Source organism: Fulmarus glacialis, unplaced genomic scaffold, assembly GCF_000690835.1.
Source record: "Fulmarus glacialis isolate BGI_N327 unplaced genomic scaffold, ASM69083v1 scaffold6816, whole genome shotgun sequence".
Classification (NCBI taxonomy): domain Eukaryota; kingdom Metazoa; phylum Chordata; class Aves; order Procellariiformes; family Procellariidae; genus Fulmarus; species Fulmarus glacialis.
Window position 1 is genome coordinate 1 of NW_009217396.1, and position 17,914 is coordinate 17,914.

A 17,914-nucleotide genomic window follows, 5' to 3' on the forward strand; every position below is an offset into this window, starting at 1 on the left:
CCCCTCCGCCCACCGCCCACCTCTCGGCACACCAGCCCCTGCCCAGACCCCTCTCCCAGCACCTCTGGGCCTGGCAGGAGCAGGCAAAACTCCAGCATGACCAACACTACGTTCAGCATCGCTCCTCCCCGGTGGCCCGGCAACGCTTCTGCCCACCCCATTGCTTCATGTGGGTCTACATCCCTCCATCGTGAAATCTTATCGTAGAGACAGAAGAAGGAAGGGGAAGGTGAGCACTTAAAATACGAAATGAATTAGAGTTGGGCTCAGGCTCTTCTTGGGATGGACGGACCCCTTCCCAGGTGAGCCGGGGCTCCCCCCATCCCACCGCTTGCACTGGGAGAAGCAGCACGAACAGGGCAGGTGGTTCAGGATGGGAGCGGGGAGGTGCCATCCTGGGGGCAGAATTCCTCCCCGCTCCTGTGGGAATTGCATCATGAATTGTTGGCCTGAGGATGGGCAAAGGTGTGGTTGAAGGACATATACCAGACTTAATTATTTAACTTCATGAGGTTGAGGAAGAAGAAAAGCCCTTGTACCATCATGCCCAGCATGAGTCCTTGCAACCAGAGCCAAAAATCACCTTTCTTAATACCTTCAAGAGAGCTGGCAGCAGTCCTTCGCTCTCTCTCACACTGGCACATCCTCCCTTAAGATACACTCACCAACATAAGGCAACCTAAAAAAACCCGAGGACTTCTGTGAGGCTTGGCTTTTGTGTTTCTTGTCATGGGTAACCTCCACTTTCACTCAGGAAGCAAAACCAAATATCTCGTAACTAAATATCACCTTCATGGAGAAGGTTCCCATCCCTTCTGTTGTCCGCTCCACACTTTTAAAAACCCAGGGAATTTGAATAGAGCATGTCGGGATTTTTTCATTTGCTTTCAGGTTTTTGATATTTCAAAATGCTCGCCTTCAAGACCTTGACCCCACGGACAGAAGCTGGTAAGGAGGTGGGTGCTGATGACATGGCTCCTGGGGATGGAGATTTAAGGACACTCTGGAGTATGGTGAGAATGGGACCCGTTCCCATGGTGAGAATGGGTTCCCCACTGGCTGAGCCTCCCTGGTGCACCGTGGCCCAGACCCTGTCCGGGGCTGTGTGCTGGGGGCTCCTGTCACCCCAACCCCTTCTTCTGCTTTGCAAAGAGATTTTTAGAAAGGACAGAAGCAGCTGGGTACAAAGGAAAAAGTCTGAAGGGGAATAAACCCTGAACCACTTGCTTTTTCCAGGAGGGAGGAAAACCCATTTCTTTCTGATTGTCTGCACTGGAGCATTTGGTCACCTGGACCATGCTTCGGCATTGAGGGTTTCTCCTCACCTTCCCTCACGTCTGCTCCTGATCCCTGGGGTGAGCATCGCCTTTGCCTGACTCCTCGCCCTGCCACCAAGCCCCCTTGGCTGGCAATCCGGGGTCTGATTCATCTCCTCGATGTTTATTTTTTAGCAAACACTAAAGCTGGGAGAGCCACTGGTGACCAGGACCACATGCTCGCAGGGCACTGGAGGCGGATGGAAGGACAGAAGTCCCTTCCTGGTTGGGTTTTTTCATTTGGTGGGTTGGCTGGTTTTGCAGATGGGATTTTGGGGTTCTTTTGGTGTACTTTTAGGCTTTTTGGGGTATTTATTTATGCTCTTTGGATAAAACAAGTATTTCTCTGCTCAGTAAACCATCCCGCCTCGTTTAACCATTCCCACAGGAGGGCAGGGAAAAGTGACAATGTGGCAGCTCCCAGATAAATTTCTTAACCCTCCCCTTTCCCAGCAAAGAAAAACGAGCTTCTCCTTTCCCACTGAAACAGAGACTCCGCCAGCGCGGCAGGGAGAGGATGCTCGGAGGATACTGTGGCTGCTCTCCCCCAGCTCGGTGGAGATGTACCCTCCGATGAAGACCACCGGGGTCAGCCAGGGGCTGTCACTGGGGTGGCCATGAGGCTCGGCGGTCTCTAGCATGCTGCCTTGTCACTGGTGCCCTCCTCATCTCCCTCTGAGACCAAACCAAGGGAGAAGCAGCTAAGGCAGCAGCTCACGTCAAGAGGAGCAGCTCACATCAAGCTCACATCAATGCTGCATGTGCACTAAATGGCCTGTTACAACCCGTGAGACCTTGGCCATTTACGGGGATAGTCATGGGTGAAATCCTTATCTCAAAATGCAGTCTCATCAGAAACAGCCACTTAAAAGAGGAGTAAGGAAGCAGAGACCGATGCAGAGCCTTACTGAGTTGTTCCTTCACTCCTGAGGCTCCACCAAGCCCTGTTTGCACCACAGTGGCTCACGGCAGTCATCTGGTGACCATGGCCATCATCTTCTAAAGAAACTAGATGAGTGATGGTGACAGAGCATTGCCAGGCTGTGGCCACAGCATCCTCCCACCCCCCTGAGCTGGCCTGCGGTGGCACCTGGTGTTGCTTGGGCAGTACGCAGCACAACCCTGGATGGGCTCTTGCGCAATAATAATCAATTTAGTAATCTGTTTTGCTGTATCCAAAGTGTTTGCATCCTCATCAAATGCAGTACCATAACTAATAAAGCCAGAGAAACATAGTGGCATTGAAGCCACCACCATCATGCTTGTTTTTCTGTCTCATTTCATGTGTCTTGCATGCTCAAAATATTTAGGGTTTGATTTGTGTTTAAAAAGAAAAAGGATCTGGCTTCAGCATGATCTGCGAGGATGCAGGTTTTGCACTGGAGCACTGCAGGTCCTTTCCTTCCCAGATCTAAGTCAAGGTATTCATCATCTCTAACCTGCAAACAAATGTACTACTCGTATTTGTTCCCTGCAATTGATTAGAAAAGAAGAAGAAGAAAAAAACCAAAGGTGCTTTTAGAGCCTAATGCACATCTTTGCAATAAGAAACACCAGGCTCTTGCTTTGAAATAAAAAGGGCTAAGAGACATTCGCCAGTTCTAATCAATAATGCAAGGAATATTTTGGCTCTAGGCTCATCCCTGCAAGGAGATGTTGCGTCAAGGTTTTGAACCTCCCTGGGACCAGAAAGATGGGAGAGATGCGCTGAGTCACTGAAGGACATCACCCTATACAAGAAAAACCTTAGCGCAGGATGCTTGCGAGGAGTTTAAGCAACCAAGATGTAGGCATAGAAACTGTCGGAAAGGATCCTGCCTTCTCCTGGGACGGCCCCTTCATCAGCAGCATTCACTGTGTGAGGACCCATTTCACCTCTCTGAGAGGGGGTAATTATTTCTTGTCAGTTAGACTCAATCACTGAACTCTAAACAGCTGGTGGTAGAGAACCATTTAGCCTCATTTACCACCGTGATAGCCTTTTAGCTCTTCCACATTTCACACGGTCTCTGCCATTTCACCCATAAATTCTCCTTTAAAAAAAAATCATAAAAATTTATGAGGGGAAAAAAAAAAGACATAAAATGGAGGCAGCTAAGAGAAAAGGTACTAAAATTTTCAAATGAAGATGAGGTTACGTACCCCCAGCTGTTTGAAGTGCAGTGATTGAGGGTCTCGCTGATGAGGGATGATTACATTCCTCCTGCTCTTCACCCCCATTAAAGGCGACGTGCATCCTCCCTTTGGATACGGCTGATTAACAGTAACGCAGGGAAGACCTGGGAACAACCGCATCTTCCCTGTTTTGATGTGATCCATGAATTTTCCTGACCTTAGTGAATGAAAACAAGCCCTTCCCAATAAGCTAGCACCTTTAAACAGTCTGAAAGGTTTATAGCAATAGGAACTGTAGGTATCACTTTGCAGAGAGGCCAGTTTGTGGCAGGCTTTAAGATGGAAGATATACAAAGAAATTATCTCCTCGTTCAGTTAAACGGGGTTTGGCTTCCAGGCCTGGTTTTGTCATGCAAAAATACAGGCTAGAAATAGAAAAGGCCATATTTACAGTGCAGGGCTTCTCAAACAGCACCCTTGGCTCCATCGACCAAATCCCAGTTATTTCCCTGGGACCCAGATTTTGCATCCAGCCATTGTTTGCAGAAGCCCCAGTTTCAATAATAAGCTTAATAATGATAATAATACAAAAAGAAAAGCAAATGATAGGAAGTGACAAAGAATAGACAGATACCAGGGCCACCGAATATCTGCAGAGAGATCTTAAATCCATCCTGGAGCAAATTCACAGCAGACCCTCTGTTTTATTAAAGACCTATCTAAGCACAAAGTAGTAAGGATTCAGATGACGAGTGTTCAGAGCGTTATTTGTAATTTGATTTTCTACCAAGTTTCCTTAAAGTGTTAGATTTCAGCAAGATATTATAATTTTTTTTAACAATTAGACCACACTAGTGAACTAGATTTTGCCTGCATGCAAAATACTTGATACCAGCCACCACTACTAACATAAATATCACCCAGAGAGCATCCTGCGCTCATGAGTACCTGACCCAGGACCATTTTGCTCTGTGCAGTGCTAAATAGACGCTTCATACTCGAGAAGGTGCCCAAACTCCCTGTGATCTATCCTGGAAAAAACAGCCTGAAGAGCCCAGCCTCCTCTGTGAAGAGGGCTGTAAGAGGAGCCAGGCATCCCAACCCCCTGAATACCTTTTGACCGCTATGGAAACGAATGGAACAGTTTCCATTTACCTTTTACTGTGAAGCTTTTAGCGATTTCCCCAGCCCTCAAGCCCTGCAGAGTGGGATCCATGTTAACGAAGGCTGTGGAAGGCACAGAGCACCTGACTCACTGCATAGATGCATGAAGGAAAAAACCTGCAAAACCACTCTCCCTCTGTTGTTACTAGCTTTGCTGCAAAGAAAAACTGTGTGATGCTGTGCAGGAATACCTAAGTTTGGGAAGACACAGCCTAATTTCTTAGTGACCCAAGAAAATAGGATCGGAAAAGGCTGCTGGGGCTATTTAGTCCATCCTCTTGCTGTTGCCTTAAAATCCTTCTTATGGAAGTAGAATCCTCTTATCAGTAATCTAATGAAAAGTAGTTGTTAATTAGGTAACAATTAGTGGAATACGGGACTAGAATCAGAAGAAATTGAAATGCTCAGCTCCCAAGTCCTTTCCGAAGCATCCACAATGCCGAATGCATCTCCACAGAACAATTTTCCTGGATCAGCATCTTTACTTTTTCACCACTTGAAGGCGTTCCTTCCCCTGGGATCTTTCCAAAACAGCACGGACAGGTGAAAATATTTAATGTATATTCAGCAGTTACCAGAATTGGCATTTGAAACCAAGGAGCAGTGGCACCGTGTGACCAGTCAATTCTCACTGAACCCATCTAAGGACGTTTTCTGTAGCTTAAGCCCTGGTCTTTGAAAGGCTGAACGTGTAGAGCAAAAGCAGAGAAAAATCTTTGATAGCTGAACCATTCAAAAAAACTCCCTAAAATAAATATTCACAAAGGGGTTTCTACTTAGGGCAGTAGGGAGGTGGTTGATTGGGTTGCTATTTTGAAGTCCAGCACTAAATCTTCATATTACACATATACAAACCAATAGCTCAATTCTGGAAGTGCCTGACCCATCCATCCTAAAAAGGCAGTCAACTTTTTTTCTCATAGTTCACCACATCTGTAGATCAGCTATCTGCAATTAATTCACTGCTCTTTCTCTTTTCCCAGTGACTCTTACAGCAAAAATCCTTATTTATTAATACCAGAGTGCATGCTCTTGCACTTTGCAAGATTAAATTTTATCTCACCTCTATTATTCTAATTCTCTAGCTCATCCAATTCTTCTAAGATGCTCTGATCCTCCTCATCCGAGCCCTCCCTCATGCGTCTCCCAACACGCTTGGTGAGCACGCTCCAACTCTTCCTGCCCAAATCATTACAAATTAATTAAGGTCAATCAAGACCAATTTTTGAAGCACTCCACTAGGCATCTCAAAATTTGATTTTGAAGGTTTATTTGCACCTCCCTTGGTCACTCCCTTTCCATCCCTTCACTAACTAGTTTTTAGCCCCATTGATTTCCTCCATCACTTTGCAGTTGTCAGCCTTCCAATTCTCAAAAATCTAATTCTCTTAAACATTTTACCAGTTCATCAGCTGGAGATTTTAACTTCTAAAGACTACATAGACTCTTATGCCCGATCATAACCTGCGCTCTCAAAAAGGGAGATTGTTTTTCCCCTGTGCTGCGCAATGGTTAACTTGTTCAGTTTATTGCAAGAGTGGATGTTGTGCTCAGCGGTGCTGCAACTTCATTAAAACGCAACCCGTGCCCCAAGACTGCAGATCAACAGAGGCAGGGAAAGAAGGTACAAAGAAGCAAGGAGATACAACTCATCAGGTTTGGGTTTTGAAGGTTTTTGGTGAGGTTTCCTTTTGCTTGGAGCTTTCTGTAGAGGAGGAGATATGGAAGAGGAGATGCTACAGTCAGATGGATATTTACAGTGTGCTCCTCTCGTTAATTCAAAACAAAATGACAAGTTGAAAACTAAGTTGGAACTTTGTAAGCAAAGATGGTTATTCTTACACTGCTCACTATAAAAATCGCTGCATCAGAGGCATTTTTAGAAAGCTCAATGAGCTTTCTAAGGTCACTGTGTTGCTGGTCACCAATGTGTCCTCTATCGGGGTACAAGCAGAAACGAACAATTTGGAGTATCATCAGTCTGCCCCAAGGTAACGATGTTCTCTTGAGATCTACCCCCAGTAATGATGTGACACGCTACTAACGCTTCACTGAAAACGTACATGCTGGATCACAGGTAGCAACTTCAAGTGGTACCAGGGTGATAGTGGGATTTTTTGCATTTACCTTTGTGAATAATTTTAACAAACTATTAAAAAACCCTACAAAGTGCAAGGCAGCTGATTCTGATCTCTTTTCTTGATACATAATATGCCAGTGGAATTAGCCTTCATTTATTTTGATATAATCGTGTTCAGAATATAATTGGTGACCATACTGAGCTTGCTGAGAGCTCCTCTTTATGTCATAAATTAAGATAGGCTATACTTGAAAGTAGAGATCTTTTATTAGACATGTGAGTATGGCTGAAAAGAAGCAGAAAAGCTTCTACACTCACAAGTTTTCCTCCTCCATCTATGTTGTGAGATCCTTGGAGGCCTCCAGACCCTTTGAACTAGCCACACCAGCACAAGCCCCTTTTACCATCACCTATTCTCAGGCACTTGTTTTTCTATCTGGGGCACCTTTGCACAGCTCTGAAGGAACCCTGCGCTACGACGCTGATGTAAAAGTAGGGGCCTAGAGATGCTACCATAATAAAAATGGTAAAATAATATGGTATGTGAAGCTTTTTCTGACAAGTTTGATCATCAAGCAACAACAGAGGAAACATGATGAAGATCAAGTTTTATTGACATGTTTTAGGTACAATAAATATATTTACATGTTGACATTTTAAACATGGAATTACATGTAAAAAAAAACTTGTACATGATATCATCTTTGTGTTTCCATTTTTACATCCACTTAAATAGGTACGACAGAAAGATCTCTTATGCAAGTGGAGGATTTGGTATAGTTCAGTATTACATTCAAGAAATCAGTAGTGAACACCTTGTGCAGATGATGCTGTAGAAAACATGAGGCAGACGAACTCTCAGTGGAGTCAGTATGATACAGTCGGCTGTTGAATTTATATCCTGAACTGCTAATAAACAAACTCTGCAATCCAGATTAGAGCAATACATTTGAAGTGATTCTCAAAACACCCAAATATATACAGTGTTTAAGACTTTACAGGTTAGGAAGGATCACATTCAGTAATAGTAATAGGAGGTAGAATCGTGTCGACAGTTCATATTTCTATGTGGCATTAAAAAAAGTGCTATTACTATCACTGAATTCAAGAACAGAACTCCTGAAAAAGTGAAAAGGATAAAAAGAGTTGTTAATCCTGTTTCGCCTGGCTTGCCACAAATGCTAGAGCATGTAAACAGAATGTTTTAATTCTCCAACACAGGTAAAACTGCAAAGCAAAACTGGTAAGTGATGCTTCTCCAGTGCTTTGGGAGGGGCAGCATCTCCTAAGGTGTGATACCTGTAAAAGCAACCTCAACTTTATGTATCAAAGTCTGCAAAGAAAAGTACACTAAGATGGGCTTTCAGGGTGGGAGATCTCCGCTTCAGGTATCCTCAAAAGAGCTATAAGAACAGAAAATAGAGCAAAAGATTGAATGCAATGCACTCAGATTGGAAAAAGTCCAGAGAGATTAACAGAGAGGGAAAAGAGCAGGAACATAACAAGGATACAAATATCCTTGTGGGAATGGAAAAATGGAGGCAAATGAGATGGAAATGAGGTAAAGCATAGGGTAGAAGCAAAGGGTACCACAGGAAAAAAGAAAGTTGACTTATTCTAAGGGCACTTTGTATCAATAAAAAATTGTATGCAATGATACGGAAGATCAGCTGTGAATAAATGAGTGTTAGCCTCTTGTCTTTGCTGTATCTGTAAGTGAAAATGTGTATTAATTAGAAGTTACACCCTTGAAAGACGTTTCACTGAAAAAAATCCTGCAAAAAAATGGTTTTATTATTATATAAATGGAAACAAAACTATAAGGTTCCAAAGTCAGCCTGACAGACACTAGGAAAAAAAATACAATGCATATTAAAAACCATTAGATGCACATAAAGAAAACCCTGAACCACTGAACTAATATAACATTAATACAGCAGCATTTTAAATTGTGATCTTCCAAGTGACTACATGCAACATTGCAATACAGCTACATCTAACTGTACACAGGTTCTTTTACAAAGATATTCTTAATCTGTAATACTGTTTATAATTATTTAGATGGTAAAAATTGCTTAATCTGAGTGCTGTTACATTAAATAAAAGCAGTGTAACCTGTTGAAAAACAGTGTATATATAAAGCCCACTTCCAGTTAGTTAGAAACATCAGTGCATCCAACCAAGAAATGAGAAAGCAACACAGGCACCTAAAAGACCCAGTGAGATTAATTTGCCCCTTGAGGTTTTCTTTAGTGCAGTAAGGACCGTACTTTCCACCAAAATAAGCACAGAAGTAGAAAATGGAGGTGTTTTGTTTTTTTTTAATTAAAAAACCCCAACCCTGCAAAAAGCAGTGTTATAAAGAACAAAATGATCCTTCCCAACCATATTATACCAGAAGATGGTATACGTAAGGATCCAATATGAATCGGTATTTTTGTACACAAGACCCTGTGCTCATGTGGATAATAAGTCATCTCTGTGATTAAAAATCAGGTTACAAAAAAACCTTACATAAAATCCTTAGGATTTGATACTAATTGAAGATAAAATACTTTCAAGTATTATGTTTATGAATTAATTAGAGATTAAGACACTATTTAAGGTAACACTGAAACAAAAGCCCTATGTTACCCTAAAGGACCTTTATAATATAGCTAACATTCTGCAACCTGTTCAGTATTTGTTTCCTTCACATTTAATTTCTTATCCAACATGCTGCTAAAAAAAGTAAAAGCACAAAAAATAATTAAAAAAAAAAAAGGTTTGTGCTTCTCTGAACAAAAATGCCTTTTTGACAGTGAACAGGTGAAGCCAGATTTCCACCTTCGAGTATCACGACTCACGTAACAAACAAAATACTACGCGAAGGACAAGAACAACACAGTACTATGCCAGAGACCAAATCCAGGATTTCTCCCGAGTTAGACAAAAAACAGGCCAAAAAACCCCCCCAAGAAATGAAACCCCACACTCTCCCACTCACCCTCTCACCCCAGCTATAAGGGCAAGGCACCCACACACACATACAGACACGCAGTTACTGTGTGTAACTATAGGAAGCGCCTACAATAGCTTCGGGGAAAATTGCACAATTTCAAGCTAAACAGATAAATATACTATGTTTAAAAAAAAAAAAAAAAAAAAAATTCAGCACCAAGTAAAAGGTTTTCTCTTATTCCAAGTAGCTAGACAATGTTAAGAAAAAACGATGAAGACCCTCAAGGTTATTCCGAAATAGCCTACAGTTTTGTAAAAAATACCTCATCTAAATCCTTGCAGTGGAAACCTAACACCAAAGAACTAAAATGCTCAGTCTGCTTGGCATTTTAATGGCTAGAAGGATTTTTTTTTTTTTTTAACAGAAATTTGGAAATCTGAAGTGAATCTTCAGAATTAAACTGGGGAATAAACTAGGGATCTGAAGATACTTTACAGATGAGGTGCCGGTTTTTACTCTTCTTTCGCGAAGTCATATTGGAGATGTATGTGGGCCAGGAACAATACCCCTGTCTAAATTTATTCTCTACCACTACTTAGAGATAAACATTTGCACGGCAGCTCTTCCAGCTATGAAGATGCTACGGACCTGTCCTCCTCCTGCCTAGCACCAATTATACCGAGCTTTTTGAACACTGCACATCATTCCATCATACAGTATATGTGCCACATCAGTTGCTAACATTGTGATGAACCAATGTGTTACATGACCAACTTGAATTAGGTGTAAAACCAAAATATCCCAAACTTTTGAGAACAATATTACACAACAGACCTAATTTGTACTTGTACAGCACAATGGAACAAACCTAGAAACCCCATGCCTTGGTCTGACAGTGCACTGTATTTCCCCTCGAAAGTTAAAGCACAGAGATATAACTTTTTTTTTAATAAAAAAAAAGTAGAACATTCTACTAAAATACCACAGATCATATGGGCAATCCAATCGTTTAGTCAAGGCAAAATATGATTAGTTATAAAATGAATTCTCCAGTGCTACAAGATGAAAACAAAATAATTTGGAAAAAAAAAAGCTGGCTCCATATAAGCACCTACTGGAGTTGCCTATTAAAATCGTTATAAAATTATGCTAAGAAAAACTGTGAACAAATAATACACAGATCAGGATATATGTATTGACTTACTAGCATCTTTATAAAAATTTGAAGATATACACAAAAACACATCAACATTTATGGAACTGTATCCATTAAACTTAGATAAGACGACACAAAAAACTAACAAATAGCTAAGATGTGGTTGACTGTAAGCACTTTGAGTAACATTTTAATTTTAAAAGGTCAATATTTACATACTACATTAAATGCCTTTTTTTTTTTTTTTTTCATTTTGCATTTTGCATCGTATTTTGAATGCATGATAAAGAAAGAACAAGATAATGGTTGCAACAGATCTTCCAAGAAAGTTAACTTAAGATATTTGGATTTAACTATGTGCTGAAAGAGAACATGGCAAGAACACGTCTGTCTAGCTTTACCTCTACTTCCTTTGGGGTTTTTTGGGAGGAGACAACAAACGGATCTAAAAGAGCTGTATCATCCAAACTGATCATTGCCAAGAGATCCACTTTTAAGTTAGGATTTGAGAACTAACAAAACACAAACATTTTAGCAAATGACTCACCTAATTGCTACTTTTGCTACTGAGTTTTTTAAGATATTAGAGAGATACGGTGACAACACAGGGTGTTAGTATGTATGTATGTGTATAATAAAGTGTATATAGACATACATACATATAGTAAGTTTACATACAGTAAGATACCCAGGTACTGCAATAGGCAGCTAAAATCACCACCGGCGATCCGCCCGTACTCTGTCTATGCACAAGCAATAATCTACTGCAACCGCCTTTAAAGAGGATGCATCTAGTCATTAAACAGGCATTGTTTACGTTGCCTCCCACATTTAAATACATCTGAGGCGATTTCATGTCTTTACTCCAAAGCCATGCATTTGTCTCAAAAAAAATTTTTTTTAAAAAACCCAACTGAATAAAAATTGTTAAAACTTAAGTTGGCTGAACCTCAGCCTCTGTGGGATGGATTCAAAACCCAAAGCAGGAGTGTTTCTACAAACTTCTTTGACTTTTGAATCAAACCCATATTCTTAGGCTCCAAGAAACCCTCTAACCCCAATAACATTTGCTTCTGACAGGACAGCTGATCAACTGCAGATGTTCCTGCTGCTGAACTCAGCTGCTGGCCTGTCTGGCATTTGCATCTAACCCAGATTTCCAGACACGCACTATTATCGCTCCACTCCGAGATGTCTTCCCATCCTTCTCATTACAGAGAAGCTGCTCCCTAACAGCGGGATGAATAACTGTTTAATGACTTGTTTTAAAGATAAGCATTTATTTCTTAAAAATAAAAATTACATGACCTGAGGAGGCAGCGCAGGGGTCCTAGTGCTCACGGTGTGAGGAGTTAAAGAGCTCGGGGCAGATCACCTCGCATGAGTCTTCAGGGTCGGCTCCCACTGGGCACTTCCTACCTGCGGCTCATTCTCTGTCCTGGGCTTGGGTCTGCCCTGAAGCACTAATAGCACTTTATGTCTAGTAATTGTGCTGGATGTTATTAAGTATTATGCATAAATGGGGAACTATACAGATGGGTGTAAAACTCACTTCCACGCAAAAATTCTCATTATGTTACTGCGTCTTGTCACTAAGTTGTAAATGGGCTTAAAGTATTCTTTAAATTTTTTTCCCAGTGCACTATTTCCAAAATACCACATTATTCTGTATTATTTCAATGAACAAAGAGCTGTTTTATCTAGAAGACTTTTGACAGTATGTATTATTCAATCATTATTTTTAGTAACTTCTACTTAATTGAAAATCTGGACCAAAACTATAAGAAAGCCAATTAGGTCTTTGTGACTTGCTTACCATTAAATCTTCAAACAAACAAAAAAAAAACCCTACACTACTATAAACTTGCTTAGTTCATCCTTCCACACTTGGCATGCCTATTTTGGACCCCATTCACAGCTGTTGCATTACATACCAATAGTGTTCTTCTGCAGTCACTCAGGTAACAAACCTATTTTCTGCAAGTTTCTGCAAGTCCCCCCATTCAAATCGTAGGTGGAGTGCTTAATAAAATAAAGGATCCTAAAATAAAGGATGAAGCAAAAGCTCACAGTCTAAAAACTACGGAAATGTTCATAAAAACTGGAATCCAATATAAAGATGACATTTTAATAAGTTTATTCAGAAGTAACTGAAAAAAATTGTCCCTTTGGCAACACCATCTAGATGGTTCTAACCAAAAGGAAATATTACGAATTTTACTTTGAATAAAATATAAGCTCCTTAACGTTTGCACGTAATTTTTGGGAACTGCCACGTTCACCAGCAGATTCACAATACCCTTATAGTCCTGTATTTATCGGGAACAACACATCAAACCAACTCCTTTCAGTTACGGGTTTCTTATGGTTCAGCATTAGTCACAAAATAAATCTCAAAGAAAAAAAAATAATCAAAATAAAGCATAAGGTAATCATGAAACGCTAGCCCAAAAGAACTATTAAGAATGCGCCACTCTTCCTGTGTAACATTTTTGAAGTGAGCCACCAAATATTTCTTTGTCCTTGTACCTGGCAACGTCATTTGAAACAACCTAGTTACAACTTGGAGTTCACTACCCCACGATGCTACTGAAGGGCAAAGATCCTTGTTTTTTAAAACCAAGGGAAAATACAGCAATGTTATTCCTACACAGGGTTTTATGGAATAAATGGAGTTGGAAGGAGAAGATGGAAGTCTGTGTTGGAATAGAAAGATGCAAAGACAGACTTAACTTATTTACAAAGATCAAAACTACAATTTTCCAGTGTCACCTCCAAAGCTTCTCAGCATACTGCTATTCAGTGAAGTAGACCACGTTTAAATCTATGCAAGAATACCTTCTGTGCTCTCAAATATACAACGTAACTGATGTGTTTTGTTTAGAAAAGTGAGTTTTCATTCAAATACCTCGCACTGAAGATAAGAGCAACCATTATCAAATATTCTTTGCTAAGAAGAAAGTTTTTAAATCTTTCGATGTAAACGTTCTCTCTCAAGTCACTGTGCTCACACAGTAGGATCTTGAAGAACAGTGTCTACATGCATTGAAAGCATTTTGAAAAAAATCTGTAGTTCCACGTGGTTACAACAGAATGTGAACAAACGGAACAGAAATTCCATCTTTGCAGATCCTCTCAAGTTCAGCTCTTCTGGAGGACATCTTGCTGCTTTCTGTAGTTCAACATAGCAATTAAAGACTAAGCTGAAAGGTTTCACAACCTGATGGTTTTGCCACTGTGTCTTGTGTAGCTCCACAGTACGCTTCTGTTAGTGTCAGGGTTTCTCTCAGCAGACATCACTCAACTATCAGTGCCACGTTTATGTGGGACAGATCTATCATGTGCCTGTTAAAAGTTAAAAGAAATTTAAACCTGGTACTCAAACTGATTCTAGGGGTGGAGAACAGACAAGGAGGTTCTAATGAAGGTCACTAATAAACAGACGCTTGATTGGCTTAAGAGAAACATTGAGCAGAGGAGACTGATTTAATCTTTTGAAGAGAGGGAAGGAACCGAGGCGGCAGCAATGCTTAATTATTTACCTGTGGAATTTCTGTTGAAATGCTAAAGCATGTGCTGGCTCCTTAAATTTTGCTATGGCTTTCCGTTGTTGAGGAAGCATCTGTAAACTCTGCAGAGACAAAAAGCCAAAATGTATTTTTAGTATTCACTTCAAGTTCCCTTTAAACTAATTCTGCATCAAACCCACTGACATTTTGTCATATTTCTTTTCTCAGAAACACTTATTGGTGTCCAGGGAGTGGAAAGAGACTTCTGAGACTGCAGTCAGGGACCCAGCTGAAGGTGTTTGAGCTGGTGCATTAAGCAGCTGTACTAACTGGAAAACCCAGACCCCATCACTAGTTAAGCAAAGGCAACAGCTCTTCAATTCAATCCATACAGATGAACCAAACCCTGCAGCCAAACTCCCACCAACTGAATGAGAAACATTCAACTGGGCAGAGCTCAACCTCACACAGAAGCGCCCGGGAGTCATTCACCTGATGTACATTAAAGGATCGGGGCTTTCCACAGGTTAAACAGGACAGAAACAGGAAAAAAGCATTAGGTTTTGATCTCCAGACTGTATATCCTCACACTATTTTAACAAAAACAAGTGGCTAGCTTTTGACAGACGCTAACAACCACATGACTCCAAAGAGATGGCTTAGGTCACCACTTCCAAATCCTCCTAGTAATGGGAAACGATGCAACACACATCTACCCAGACAAGTCCATGGGATACGTGCTTCCCATACCATGAGAGCGGCATTTCACAGTGCTGTAACTATCAAAAAACCCCTACGTAGTATTGAGATCTCCAAAACTACAGCATGCCTCAACCAGGGCTTTGGAGAACTCGTCCTTGCTCCCTGTTGCAGCAGGAAAAGTCCAGGCAATGCCAAGATGATCCCAGAGAGCGGTCCAGTGATTCCAGTATCTCACAGAAGGTTTTGGATGTTTAATGGCCTATGCTGCAGCACGTTCAAGACAGAATTGTCCTGATTCAGCATCCAGTTTCCAATTGTTCTTATGGTTTTGGATGCATAATTAAAGAATTCCTAACACATCTCTTTTCTGTGCATAAGCTTCTACATAAAGTCAATCCAATTTTGTACTGAGCTTTTTATATATATATATGTACATATATATGTACACACACACATATATAGGAACCTTAAAACTTTTCTAGATTTCATTATAATCTTCTGGTGGTTATGTATAAACGTAATTCTCTGCTCCTGCATCTCACCTGGAACTCAGCAGCATCCCCCCACATTTGGATGATTCCAGCACTCTGATGGTCAGTCTCCAGGACTTTAAATTCCACCTACAGAACCTCTGTATAATCGTCTAGACTATTAAAAAAGGCACCGCAGATCTTTACACAAACAACTATTCCTTGGGAAACCACGCACAACCCCACTCGTTGACACATTTTAAGGGTGACATACTTTGAGATCTCTCAGTGAAAGAATTTTTAATTCAACTAATGTGTTCCCTGTTCATTCAACCTAATGTAGCATTTTAAGCAAGATGTCAAGTGCCTAGATGAAATTTGCTATTAAAATTACCTACTTACATCTTTTTTGAACAGGTAAGACTCTCATTGATAAGATGCTTGTTTAACAAGAGCCATAGCACCCAATAGTCCTATTTCTTCATTTCTAAGCCTGACAATTCAGCTCTAGGCTCCTTCTGTAACTTATCTATCTGTGATTTTGAAGTCATTAATTTTGGCAGTAGCTACCTTGCACCTTCTTGTCATTGACAGGAAATTTCCCTCTTGCCAGGAAAATCACAGAAGTTTAATACTTCCATCACTCCTGTGATTGCAAAGTGAAAGCTGAGGAGAAGTTAAAGGATTCAGCAAACCTGGTAAGCCTCAGTGGGTTATTTACACTGTATAGTTTTTGGAAAGCTGCTACGAGGGAAAGGTTTAGCTAAGTCACTGCAACTTCTTAGTTTCTGAGCTGGTAGGAATGGAATTTATCTTTAAAAAACCAAAACACTTGGCAGATGATTTTTGTTTTTTCTTTTAATCCGAAAGCTCTTGACAAGGTTAAGCACATTTTACCAACGAGAATATGCTTATGCTGCACAAAGCACCAATGAAAGACCTTGGACAAAGCTCAGTTCTCCTGGAGGTTATCTGCTGGAGTGGGTGAAGGAGGTGCTGAAGTTTGTGTTCTCCTCAGCTGATGTCTCTTTATTATGATTTATAGAACTGTATCTAATACACGTTCTCTTGACGCCACTTTTCTGGCTAGAAAAGGACGAAGGACTAAGTTTTGAAGACTAAGAATTAATCACAGCCATTAAATAATACGACTTAGAAACAAGAGACTTGTAAGAGTTAAAAAAAAAATGTCTGAACTGCAATTAAAAAAACAAGGAATCAAGAGAAGTAAATCTGGCTCTCTTGTGCCTTTCAAAGAACTTGAAATTTTTACTATGAGAAAAACCCATTTGCATCACTGAAAGGACGAATATTTCAGAGAACAGTGGGACAAGAGGAGCTGGAAAAGAACCCGCAGACTCATCCCTTTGGCTGTATCCTGCACGTCCTGCTGTCACCTGCTTCTCTCCCCTCTCCTGAACCATTTCCAGCCCTCCTGCAGACAAATGATCCTCACAACAACATCAGGTCTCGCTCAACTACCACAGAAGATTCTCCCAATGCTTTATGCTCCAGACCCCTGTTGTGATCAATTGAAGAAAAGCTGCATTGAGTGACTTTTTCCACAATAATTGAGCTATTATTGTATTAATATTCTTGAGATGCACAAAAGCAAAATGTATTTTGCAATTTATACACCAATACTGATAAATTATTAAGAAGCTGCTCGGTAATTAGCATTGACTAAAGGAAGACATTCTGGTATAGTGCAGACTTATTAGCAAATTAGGCCAAGTATCTAAATCTTATTATAGACAACTTATTTATATTTTCATATGAATTAATAAAGTTTATTAACTGACTAGTTTGGATATTATGTCACAGCCTGTTCTTACGTTGTATTACTGCCTTATTTTCCAAAGCAAAAAAAAAAGCAATCAAAACACTAAATACATTTTAATTTTAATACTCAATTGCTTTGGCAACAATGCAACAATTCTTCGATAAGTCTATTGAAAAGCATCTTTATCAGATTTAATCTCACTTGTCAACACAGACAACTGTGGAAACAAAAAGCCAACCCGTCTGATCCTTCGCTGAACTGCCTAAACACCACCATTACACAGCCCAGGGGTAAGGCAGTAACTTCTAGCATCGGGGTCTTCTCAACTACTGCAGCTACACATGCCTATGCTTTAACAAGAGAGAGAAATAAGGACAGCAAAATGAAAGGATAAACTAACACTACACAAACGATACTTCTCCAGTTGAAACTGTCCGAAAAATTTTAATTCAAACAGTTTTAATACAAATTCTCAGCCTCCACTGCGCTCAAACTATGGTAGTGAAAATGATGCAGAATCACTTCATTTTTCTTTAGGTATATTAGGTATATACAACTTATTTAGGTATAAAAAAAAGTTCTGGTTTTGTTTTAACAAGAAAAAAGACAATTACTAAGCTAAGTTACTTTGACGATATGACCACCATGGCCTGAAATACCATAAATATCTTTGCTGAC

General features: G+C 40.4%; 1 protein-coding gene across 1 annotated transcript in view; it reads right to left on the bottom strand.

The window, feature by feature from the left end:
• Nucleotides 1-13,277: 13,277 nt before the first annotated feature.
• The window catches only part of LOC104078122 (RNA-binding protein 33-like), a gene marked incomplete at its 5' end in the record, with an annotated part of 38,397 nt that continues 33,760 nt past the window's right edge, over nucleotides 13,278-17,914 (bottom strand). The window contains 2 exons of the mRNA XM_009579645.1: nucleotides 13,278-14,117; nucleotides 14,315-14,403. Of these exons, the coding sequence (XP_009577940.1) occupies nucleotides 14,069-14,117; nucleotides 14,315-14,403 (138 nt within the window). The remainder of the gene's footprint in view (nucleotides 14,118-14,314; nucleotides 14,404-17,914) is intronic.